At 35.4% G+C, this 12,831-nt stretch overlaps 1 protein-coding gene across 2 annotated transcripts in view; it reads right to left on the bottom strand.

Annotated features, from left to right (window-relative positions):
* LOC123549245 (mRNA (2'-O-methyladenosine-N(6)-)-methyltransferase-like) overlaps positions 1-12,831 on the bottom strand; it is a 36,571-nt gene that overhangs the window by 23,009 nt on the left and 731 nt on the right. For both annotated transcript variants that reach the window (XR_008371306.1, XM_045337170.2), the window contains exons 2-5: positions 9,832-10,182; positions 8,772-8,953; positions 2,076-2,230; positions 760-991 (exon numbers count right to left, since the gene is read on the bottom strand). Coding sequence is in view for 1 of the 2 variants with exons in the window: in XM_045337170.2 (XP_045193105.1) it covers positions 760-991; positions 2,076-2,230; positions 8,772-8,953; positions 9,832-10,155 (893 nt within the window). In the remaining variant the exon portion in view is untranslated. The remainder of the gene's footprint in view (positions 1-759; positions 992-2,075; positions 2,231-8,771; positions 8,954-9,831; positions 10,183-12,831) is intronic.

Below are 12,831 nucleotides of genomic sequence, written 5' to 3'. Positions count from 1 at the left end.
CAAATCAGAGTTATGGGGATTGTTACCACACATGCAGATGATGATGATAAAGATACATTTTAAGTTTCAAGTCTTTATCTTATATTGTACTAAAGTTAAATCCAGAAAGTGAAGAGTGCCAAAAAACTTTAAGTATGAAAGAGTTTTACCTTTTTTTTGAAAGTTCACATAGCAACAATTCAAGTCCAGTTCACATCATCTGATCGCAAGGCAATTTTTATTTTCTTTGTTATAAGTCACATTACACAGTTCAGGTCACTCTGGTGACTTTCCTGCTTGTTAAGGTGGTGTAAGAGTTCACAACACATGTAAGATAGCTTGACGTATCTTCTGTTAAATTTTCACATGGTCTGGGGAAAATTAACTTTTACAGGAAATGACGATGGTGAAGCATGGCTCTCCTGAGCAAACTTTTTTTTATGTCTGTTTGTTTGGGGTTTAGCACCACTTTTCAGCAGTATTTCAGTTATGTACCTAACCAGTCTTCCTGTATTCTGTTCCAGTACTAATCTGTTCTTCACACTGGCACAAGTAACTGCCAACGTCTCCACATGAATCAGAGGTGGAGGATGAAACAACCTGAGACATAATGTCTTATCAAATTGTCATGGGTAACATAAATTATGCCTCGCCTAGGGATCAAACTCGTGACCCCTTGAACCGTAGATCTGCACTCTTCCTAATGAGCAAAGTGGGCAGGCCCTTTTTATGTCTGAAAACCCTGAAAAGTGGTGTCAAAAAAAGTCTACACAAAATTACCTTGAATCTATCATCTTCTTAGCTGCCTCTGCATATCGCAGTAACTGCTTCCTGGCATCTCCAGAATACTTTGGCTTCACAAGTTTCACTGGAATATCGTTCATAATTTCCCTGTACATTGACTGTGATACTTCATTATGGCATACCGTCGGAAACAATGGATCATGACCCATGTCTACAACTTTACGTTCTAACAACCACCTGTTAAATGACTCTGTTGGTGCATCTATGCCTGTAAAAATAAAACATTCACATGTAAAATCTTACTACACAATATTCTTATATATCTCTGCTCCACAGTTCGTGCTTCATCACTGATCTATATTCAACACATTGATATGTTTCCTGGGCTAAAGTTTAAACTATTTAAACAAAAGCTGTTTAATTCAAACTATTTAAACCCTTACACCTAATACTAGCTTACATACAAAAGCTTTAGCAACTTTTCTAAGCTAGAAAATAGGCATACTTTTGCTAAAAATTAATTATGTAAACCAGACTTATGAAACTTGCCATGTGAGGTCATCCCATGATGCCAAAGAAGGGAAGAGAATCTGAAAAATTGGTCAAGTAATTCCTGAGAAAATTGCTTAAACACAAAACTGTTACAAAATTTCTATGTTAACAAGCAAATTCAATGTATTATGAATTGGTATCTCCCGCCCAATAGGTCTGTGTGAGGAATGGCGAAGAAATATATCAGGCAAAAAGTTAAGGATGTTACTAAGAAGCAAATAATTTCAATACATTTGAACTTAAAAGAACAGATGTCCTTAAGAGAGCACAATCAAGTAAGAAATCTGGAACATGGACGTTGACAAACTCATATGACCTTTGATCCCTAAGTGTGACCTTGACCTTGAAGCGAGCCATCCAAAACATGCACTCTGCACATTGTCTCGATGTGGTTAACATTTGAGTCAAGTTTCTTCGAAATCCTTCAAGGGGTTCAAGAGTTACAGAGCGGACATGAAATTGCTAAAGGATAGACAGACGGACACTGGCGTTTTAACATAATTCGTCACTTCGGGTGTATAATAAAAGCAAGAGTAATGTTCCTTGTCCTGTGAGAGTACACCATACTGCCAAATAAATCTTTGAAATTTGAAAGCATTAGGTCTAGTAGTTTTAAATAAACCTGCTTACATGCAAAACTTATTTGATGCAGATAGGGTGACAACATTGGCTCTCTGAAAAATTTCAAAGTCAAGCTAAAAATCTAGTGAGAAATACCTCTAATGGAATTAAATGTTATCATCTCATCCACTAATCTGATAAAATTCAAGGATTAACTTGCTGTTTTAAGAAATATTTACCTTCTCTAGAATGACACAGTTCTTGGTAATGTTGTCGTAACTTGTGTACCATCTGTGCTCTCATCAACTCTATCTCTGGATGTGGTGGGGGCAGAACACATGGTGCTCTCTCAAAAATTACTGCATTTGTTGGCATCTCAAAGTTCCAAAATGGACTGAAATGAATTAATATAATTCCACCTATTAAACACAGATTGAGTCAAAACAATTAAAAATGTTAACAAAACATTTGAAGTATAAAAGGGCATTATTCATTGACTATTTCTGCCAGAGTAATGGATCCTATGCCATATGTAGGTAATGATATGGGACAACTATTTTAAGACTGAATTAAATCCATTAAGAATTCACGAAGTATTTGTGCCAGAGTAACTGACCTTGTGTCATATGATGAGAAACAACTATTTCAAGTTTGAATCTAATCAATTTAGTAACAACAGAGATATAGTGATAGTCCATCAAAACTTGATCCTGAAATTTCAAGTAAAGGGATATAATTCATGAAATACTGGTGCAGGGGTTATGACCCCTGTGTCATATCATGTGGATAACGAGGAACCACTACTTCAAGTCTGAAACAAATCCATTTTGTACATTTTGTAACAACAGAGACAGAATGACTTTTAATTTGAAATTTTAAGGAAAAATGCGGCATAATTTATGAAATATTAACTTCAAAGTTATGGACCTCATGATGTGGGTGATGAAGAGGAACAATAATTTAAAGTCTGAATCAAATAAATTAAGAAATAACATAGACAGAAATACATTAAAATTCTAAGTATAAAAGGGGTACAAATAATGAAATATTTGAGTGAGAGCAGTGTACGAAATTCAGATTTGAATCCAATAGCCCGTTCGGGCTACCAGATTAAAAAATTTCCAAGCCGGACACCAATTTCACTAGCCCGAACTTTAACACCTTAAAATACATAATTTTTGCACCATATAACATTTTGTTTTACAGACATCTCTATATATGCATGTTTGAAGTAGTAAAAAAGACATACAGTACATGTTTGCCATGTTTTTGAAAAATTTTAACTCGAAATACTCCAGTCCAGATCAGCATCGTCAGAGTCCAAAATCATCGGACATGACACTCCTTGCCAAAACAAAATCTAAACTGTTATGCCCAAGTTTTTAGGATCCGCACTCGCCAATTACTGCAACTCGGACTGTTGACAATTTGTAAGATGTAATACCGAGTGCTGAATACACATAACACACACGCTGATAGCATAATTTAAGCTCCACCTACTGCAGGTACTTGTGAGATTTTCGCGAGAAGTGTGAAAGCTAATCAAATTATCCGTTACGCTAGAGGTGATTGTATTCAGCCAATTAGAGCTGCGGTTACGTCTTTGACACTGTGTTTGATTGTCAACACGTAAGAGTGCAAACCAATAATTCCATAAGCGTTTCTCAGTCTGGAAAATCATGATGCAGTACTCGTTTAATAAGCATGTTTTTTTTTAAACAAATGAGGAAAATTCGGTAGCCCAGTCGGGCTTGTACCTGTGGAAAATCGGTAGCCCGAGCTGAAATTTGGTAGCCACGGGCTGTCGGACTACCGTGAATTTCGAACACTGTGAGAGTTATGGCCCTTGTTTGATATGATGTGGGTGGTTTGGAACAACTTTCTGAAGTTTGTAGCAAATCTATTCAGTAATACCAGAGATTAGATGAAGTGCATAAAAAAAAACTTTAAATATCCAAGCTCTAAACATGGATTTTGAGGCTCGCAAAAGGGCAAGTATGCCAGTTCTACATACACTTTGTACAGTAGAGCTAAAAATGCCTAATGAACCTCACCCTGACTCAGGTACAATAATCACTATCATTGCCTGAACTGCCAATTTGGTAAACTTAATACAGACGAACTTCAATGACATGTATTATTCTAAAAGGGCATCAAACTTAACATAGTAGATAAAGGTGTTATGGTAAGTCTGATATAATTATTCTATAAACTGTCAAAATTTAAATGTTCTGGTTCATATTTCATTTCTTAAAACCCAAGGGAAATGCAAGTATATTTACAACTGACTGTGAACTCTTATTACTTTACAATTACCAGTAACACAAAAATAACACATTTTATAACTTCCTGTTTAAAGCTTCAATGACAAACATTAGCTATCTAACATGAGATACATCCATACATGGGTTTAAGAAATTTTAACCTACCTACACATCCTGTTTTTTAAACTGAAATACACAATCATGTACATAAGGCGTAAAAAAAAAAATTGTTTGTTTCCGGTGGCCCGACCTACCCTATTTTTTTACCGCCGACCCTAAACTTTTTTAGCGGTAAAATCGGGCCGCATATTTTTGCAAATAAGTATATTATTATTTTTATAGCTCTTTGCACGAATGGACTACTCCACCGATCGGGCGAGTGGTTTTTACGTGGCAACTTTACCAAATTGAGAAATTAATACATCAGGCAAAATTACCTGGATTGACTGGAATTTACCCGCGAATCGTAAAAATATCAAAACGTCATGCTGGTAATTTTCCATTCCACAAACACGTGCGCCCTATCGTAATATCTTATTTACATCGCGGTTACTTTTGACACAATAAACGCGCATGGTGCATTCATTTTTCAATGTAATCGCTTCAAATTTTCAACACCGCTTGAGAACTAATACAGTTTGAGTTCTATAACAATTTTAATAAGATATCGACCAGAATGTAGGCAAAATTCTTTAAAAACGATCAGATTTTCATATAATGTTTTGTAAAATTTCAAACAGCGCGATCTTGATTATTTACTTCTTTCTTAAAGTAAATAAACGGTACATACTATGGTAATAAAATTCAGACTCTTGACCAGAATGTACAAAAAACAAAATTAAACAAGAGGGCCATGAAGGCCCTGTATCGCTCACCTGACCTATTGACCTAAAGATCATCAAGATCAACATTCTGACCAAGTTTCATTAAGATATGGTCATAAATGTAGCCTCTAAAGTGTTAACTAGCTTTTCCTTTGATTTGACCCGGTGACCTAGTTTTTGCCCCCACATGACCCAGATTCGAACTTGACCTAAAGATCATCAAGATTAACATTCTGATTAAGTTTCATGAAGATACAGTCATAAATCTGGCCTCTAGAGTCTTAACAAGCTTTTCCTTTGATTTGACCTAGTGACCTAGTTTTTTAACACACCTGACCCAGATTTAAACTTGACCTATAGATCATCAAGATTAACATTCTGACCAAGTTTCATTAAGATATGGTCATAAATGTGGCCTCTAAAGTGTTAACTAACTATTCCTTTTATTTGACCCGACATGACCCAGATTCGAACTTGACCTAAAGACCATCAAGTTTAACATTCTGACTAAGTTTCATGAAGATATAGTCAAAAATGTGGCCTCTAGAGTGTTAACAAGCTTTTCCTTTGATATGACCTAGTGACCTAGTTTTTGACTCCATCTGACCCAGATTTAAACTTGACCTAAAGATTATCAAGATTAACATTCTGACCAAGTTTCATTAAGATATGGTCATAAACGTGGCCTCTACAGTGTTAATTAGCTTTTCCTTTGATTTGACCCGGTGACCTAGTTTTTGACCCGACATGACCCAGATTCAAAATTGCCCTAAAGATCATCAAGTTTAACATTCTGACTAAGTTTCATGAAGATATAGTCATAAATGTGGCCTCTAGAGTGTTAACAAGCTTTTCCTTTGATATGACCTAGTGACCTAGTTTTTGACCCCACCTAACCCAGATTTGAACTTGAGCTATAGATCATCAAGATTTGACCAAGTTTCATTAAGGTATGGTCATAAATGTGGCCTCTAGTGTAAACTAGCTTTTCATTTGATTTGGCTTGGTGACCTAGTTTTTTATCCTACATGACCCAGATTCAAACTGGACCTTAAGATCATCAATATTAACAATCTGACCAAGTTTCATGAAGATACAGTCATAAATGCGGCTTCAACAGTGTTAACAAGCTTTTCCTTTGATTTGACCTGGTGACCTAGTTTATGATCCCAGATAACCAAATATCGAACTCGTCCAAGATTTTATTAAGGGTAACATTCTGACCAAGTTTCATTAAGATTGGGCCAAAAATGTGACCTCTACAGTGTTAACAAGCTTTTCTTTGATTTGACCTGGTGACCTAGTTTTTGACCCCAGATGACCCAATATCGAACTCGTCCAAGATTTTATTGAGGGTAACATCCTGACCAAGTTTCATTAAGATTGGGCCAAAATTGTGACCTCTAGAGTGTTAACAAGCTTTTCCTTTGATTTGACCTGATGACCTAGTTTTTGACCCCAGATGACTTAATATCGAACTCGTCCAAGATTTTATTGAGGGTAACATTCTGACCAAGTTTCATTAAGATTGGGCCAAAAATGTGACCTCTAGAGTGTTAACAAGCTTTTCCTTTGATTTGACCTGATGACCTAGTTTTTGACCCCAGATGACCCAATATCGAACTCGTCCAAGATTTTATTGAGGGTAACATCCTGACCAAGTTTCATTAAGATTGGGTCAAAAATGTGACCTCTAGAGTGTTAACAGTCAAATTGTTGACGACGGACGGACGGACGGACGGACGACGGACGACGACGGACGCCGGACACAGGGTGATCACTAAAGCTCACCTTTGAGCACTTCGTGCTCAGGTGAGCTAAAAATCTTAAATAATGAAAAAGCGGCAGCAATTTAAATAAATGGAGTAAAACGATTTTTGGCAAACAGATTTCTGTTAGCACGGCAGAATAGGTTACGTGACCTCGTGAACGTAAATAGAAATGTGGTTTTAAAATAAAGCAGTATGATGTTGTTGCGGATTTTAATAAGTTTTAAATTATTCATAGTACATGTATTTTTTGACACAACACTTTGTTAGATATTCTTTTCAAACAATAATGTAAATTCCTTGAGGGCAAACAGGTCACAGAGGTAGGCTATCCACTATCATCGTTCACGACACATTTACATGTCAGTTTATTCGGGATATTGCACATTCGCTTTTAAAAAAAGATAAAGAAAAAACTTTTTTATTGATTTCTTCTCAACAATTTAAGGAATCGAGAAAGTACGATCAGACAGTAATGTGTCACATGGCGCGAAAACATGACGTAATGCCATGACAATCTCGGGCAACTATACCGCTTTGATCTCCACTTCAAATGCCATAATAACCGACACACTTCTTTTAGTTCTTTGAGGGGGTGTTAATTGATGATGAAAACAAGGCTGATTACTTAGTTTATCATCAGAATAATTACCGATAATTATCAATGTTTTTTTTTTCACTTTCAACACGGCTCGACGTCGGGTGGATGATGATTATTGTGTCCATATTTTGGGACACTTTTCAAAATAATTATTTTTCGGGATAACAGATTGCTACAGTCTTCCATTTTTAATTATTTTAGAAATAAGTCCTGTTTCTTTGAGTCATATGAAGTTATGACGTCTACAACATCACAATTTATGTGATAGAATTGGAGGTCCACTAAAGTCTGAGCAGCTATCCTAGATTTCAGCAGTTGGTGGACCTGCTGAAAAAAGTTAAGGTCGAGGCCTGCAGAGTCTTGAAGTCAGGTTTTAGATGGGATTTACAGGGTTTTCCCTAGCCCCTAAAAAGGTGGTAAATTTACCACTTTTCGAGGTCCATGTCCCCCTTTTCTTAGCAAAGGGGGGCATGAGTTTTCCCAAAAAAAAAACAATTTTTCCAATTAATTAAAAGTTAATTTCAATCAATTTAAACTATTAAAAGCCCAAAAGAGTATCAAAGTATTCAAGCAAATCCTAACATGTCCCCCAAAATAGTCTCTTTTTTCCAGAAAAATAAATTTAGGGGGACATGATGTCCCTCAAAATAAATTTCCTAGGGAAAACCCTGGATTTATAGTAGTAAGACGTTGAACAACCACTTGCAGCTTTATTAATTCACAATTTGGGCATACCAGTCAAAACTCCATTGTCTAGCATTTCCAGTTAATCCAGAATTTTAGACTGGGGTAGGGGGTGATGGTATTAATCTCAATGCAGATCAAAGATGCAAATCATATTCCTGGCCAGTGTGCTTTTACTTGGTTTTAGTTTGAAATATAAATGTTGGTTGTTGAATAATATTCAATATTAAAATTATTATTTAAAGAGAGAATCCACAGCAAGATTTCATTCAAGTTTCATGTTTAATCAAATATAAACCATTGCCTCCGCAAGTAATTGCCAACTTCTCCACATGAATTAGTGGCGGAGAATGAATGATATAGGACACAACGATCCTATGACCACTTGATCCGTAGATCGACTGCTCTACCTGTTGAGCTAATCGGATGGGCTACTCTGGAAATGAAAAAACAACAACAACAAAACACAAACATAAAGCATATATTTATTTCATAATATTTAAATACACAATCAAATGGCATTTTATATTGCTAAAACATCATCAAAGTCATTGTACATTCAGGTGTAAATCAAACATAACAACAGGATGCATGTTTATAAGGTTTATTATCTCCCTGTTTGAAACTAGGGTGGTTTTAGGTTTTAAAAAAAAAAAAAAAAAAAAAAAAAAAAAAATACCTACCTACCTACCCTATTTTTTTTGGCCATGTCACTGGAAACAAACAATTTTTTTTGTTAGGCCTAAGTGGAACAAGTAATTTTTTGAGGGGCCTTAAGGTAAAGGGTTAATACCTGTAAGCAAAAGCAGGTCTTTTAGCTGTTGGGCTCCCAAGAACTTCTCCACTGTGCCGCCTCTTGTGCTGTGGAAGACCAGTGGGGGGTATATCTATACTGGGGCGACTGAGGCGCTTGTCCCCAACATGGGGGTGTGGAGCCTGGTCTGAACCAATTCCAAGTGGGTCAGTGGTTGGATCCTATAATGAACAGAAATCATTTCACTGCAATTTTTAACTATTTTCAATGATGAAATATTTGACATAAATCTACATGCAAGTTCACTATGATTTTATATATACAAAATAATGTTCCTTTATACATATACATATATATTATATATAGTAAATATATATAAATGTGCCTTTTACAAAACTATCTCAATACTGTCAAATTAAAGTGCTCAATGGTTGGCCAACATTGAAAAATGTTCAAAACTAGAGCTGCTTTTGAGGAAAGGGCATGTCTCTCACAACTGCCTAATAATCTGAATAGTAAGTATGTCTTTATATACTGTTTACTCACAGAAAATATACCTTTGATAGTTTTGGAGTAAGTTTCGGACTAAGCAGCCTATTGGTAAGTTTTGGAGTAAGCAACCTATTGGTAATTCAAGGGCCATAATTCTGAAGTGCCTGGGTCGATCTGGCTAGTTATCGAACCTGGCTGAGGACTTATTGGCAAACACATTTTGTTCAAGTTTGGTGAAGATCGGATGAGAACTGTTTGACTTAGAGCTCGGACAAGATTTGTGACGGAGACAAGCACCAAGACCTGTATCACTGGCGTCAGTATTTTCGGTAATTCAAGGGCCATAATTCCGAAGTGCCTGGGTCGATTTGGCTAGTTATCGAATTTGGCCGAGGACTTATTGGCAAACACACTTTGTTAAAGTTTAGTGAAGATCAGATGAGAAATGTTCGACTTAAGAGTGCGGACAATATTTGCGACAGACCGATTGACCGACACACAGACAGGAGTAAATCAATATGTCTCCCCCCACAGTGGTGTGGGAGACATAATTCAATCTTTATCGTAAAGAATTAAACAAATCGTAGTTAAAGCATGCATATCTTACATGCAGAAGCTGTGGCATTTCCCAAAGAGACTCATTTGTTATCTTATTGAAGTAATATGGCATATTTTCTCTTTTACTCCAATACTTTCTCCATCCAATCTGCAGCAATTCCTCCGGTAGATCGTCCGATGGCAATGGTTCAGGAGAACCCATTGACCCGACTGAAGTCTGATGTTGTAGCACTTTTTTGTTCGGATCTGGAACTGTTTGATCAGGAGTGCTCGGACTCTTGGAATTTCCATTTGTTCCGCTTGACTGGATGCCGTCTCCCGATTTATCTGGAAGTGTTTTGTCAATCATTGGTGCTTGCTGGACATCTGCCATTTTTACATATTGCAATCACATGACGACCTACAACAAGAAAATGCAAATTTGAAAAAGTATATTGTTTAACAAACTTTAACTAACATGACCAACATTTACGGGGAAGTGGGAAGCTACCCATTAAGTGCTTTCAGGAAACAGTTAATTGTTGAGGCTAATATGATTTTCATGTTTTAAGATCTGTCGATTAAATACAATCTGAAAAAAAAGTTTTATCAGTGCTTCTTCTGCCATTTTAGGGGAAGGTGAAATTCAGCTCAAATCTCCTCTCCAAAATTTATTTTCCCCATTTTGACATAAATCCCCCTACAAACTTCTTTTTATATTTTCAAACAAAACTGTTTGCACATATTTAAACCATACCATTTAAAACACTAGAAAATAAGTTTATAAATCATTTTCTTCTAAAGTGTAACACATATTTGACAAAAACTAGTTTCATCTAAAATATGACTTTCTCCTTAATTCACTCTTTACAATGCAATTTTCCCCCTCCTACCTCCCTGCCACTCCTTCGGTACTAAAAAAACACTGCGCACGTGTATTTTAATTTTATACCTATTTTCGGTTCGAATTATAAATGAAATACTTCCATACATCAGAATTCAAAATAATTAGCATTTCTGCAAATTCAAGTACATCATGATCCCCATTTCATTATTATGTTTAACCAGATGAAACTGTGCTTGATGGCTTCAAAATATTTGCTTATTTCAACATAAAATGTTAAAATCTTTCAAAGAGAAACAGTATCATTACTGATAGTCTGTTGTCGTTTTAACATCCCGGTCACATATTTTACCATAAAATAAGACCAGTAATAACAATTTTATTTTGCAAAAAGAAGCATTCTACTGTAATGAAGCTCTGGTTCAGATTTATGCATCACATTTATTGGACTTAGTAGTACAGATATGGTCGAGACTTACATAAAATGAAGAATTTTAAAAATGCATAGAGAGCAAACATGTTGATCTTGTGATTTGCAAGTATTTTCATGTTCATTTATCCCTTATCATGCTGGACACGACTGATTCTGCCTTTGCGACCAGTGTAAATCACTTCTGTGCAGTCTGATCATGATCTGCACTGTTCCCCATTCAGTCAGTATCTTTTTGGTAAGCACCCCTTTTAACAGTTAATGGTACTGTCCAAATTGAAAGAGGGACAAGTTCATTATAGAAATAATTTAATTTAGCAGGGTAATGGTTATGAATATCAGTATTCAGCCGAGTATGCAATTTTGTGACATTCTCACAGTGAAATTGTTAATGATGAATAAAATTGGTTAAATGTGATCAATTTCTTTTGCATGTTAATTTTCCATGTCCACTCATAATAGGAACTTATCATAAATTTGAGACTCTTTACAAGACTTTGAGATTTTTGGTACAAATTTTCTGCAAGTCATACCAAAGCAACTGGGCTCTTACTGTATTGTTTTAAAGCATAAACTTCCATATTAAATTTTCATTATAATGCATGAAAATAGTACTAGACAATTAAAATGATGTTACAATATTAAATGCATTATGCCAATACTTTGACTTTGAAATCCAAGCATCAAGCTGCCACTGTGATGGGAAAAACTACATCAAGTATGAAGTGCCAAAGGGAATTTAATGCAAATATTTGACTGGCATGTCAACTATAGCTACAGTTGGCATGTGCAAATTTGACCATATCAGTTTTGGTTGAAAAATTACAGAATAAGAGTGCAGGCCATAATTAACTACAGAATTGCAGATTAAGGCCTTTCTTTAATGAATATATAGTAAATACTAAATGGGCACTGGATTTTTTTTCCTGGAATGTGTATAAGTAGTCTTAACCATACATTCAGCATCATTTACTGACCAAACAAATGTGCCAAATGCCTGAGAGTCAGTTATGACCGTTTGCTTGCATATAGTAAGTCTAGGATTTCAAATAATTATTTTTTAGTCTGTAAATTTACATTCTTCTACTAATAAGTATATTGAATATGCGGAATTATACAACTGCACTTTAAAATGAAATGTTTGACTCATTGCATGCATATATATAACGCTACTGGTACTGATGATAAACCCGAACAGAAAATGAGGTTTTTTACCTGTATCTTTTTTATTTCTACAATTTGTAATCAATGGTCCGTATCAAAATAAAGCTTAACATTTACTGAAAACTTTACATAATTCAAATTTATATTTAGTAAGCAAACTCACACGAAGTGAGACCCTGAAAGGGGTTAGTAAAATGGGGACTGTAAGCAGGTTGACTGATGATAAATTCGAACACTTTGTCATTTACAAAATTTTCTTCGTAGTATTATATTGAAACTTTCCCCAAAAAGCTGCAACAGTCATTCCTAATCAAGTAATGAAAAGTGACCCAATGTCAGGCCTTCATGTGGCGACAGTGAGCATGCTCAAAAAAATGCCCTCTTCCCCAGTAATTTTTGATAAATATTTTTTAAACAGATAAATATAAGTCATTTATTTATACAGAATGTTTACCAATTTTGTTTTTATTAACACCAGTTGGTATTGTAAATGGAAACTATTAGATGGTGTGTTCAATTTTATAAATAACCAATTGCAATCAAATATTTCCAAGGTGATCGACTTAATCATCTGTTCGGGTTTATCATCAGTACCAGTAATAGGAAAAATTTCAGATAGTTTTGATCACTAT

The sequence above is a fragment of the Mercenaria mercenaria genome, chromosome 6 (genome assembly GCF_021730395.1).
Source record: "Mercenaria mercenaria strain notata chromosome 6, MADL_Memer_1, whole genome shotgun sequence".
Taxonomy (NCBI): domain Eukaryota; kingdom Metazoa; phylum Mollusca; class Bivalvia; order Venerida; family Veneridae; genus Mercenaria; species Mercenaria mercenaria.
The sequence above is the reverse complement of the archived record's forward strand: the minus strand, read 5'-3'. Positions and strand labels throughout refer to the sequence as shown.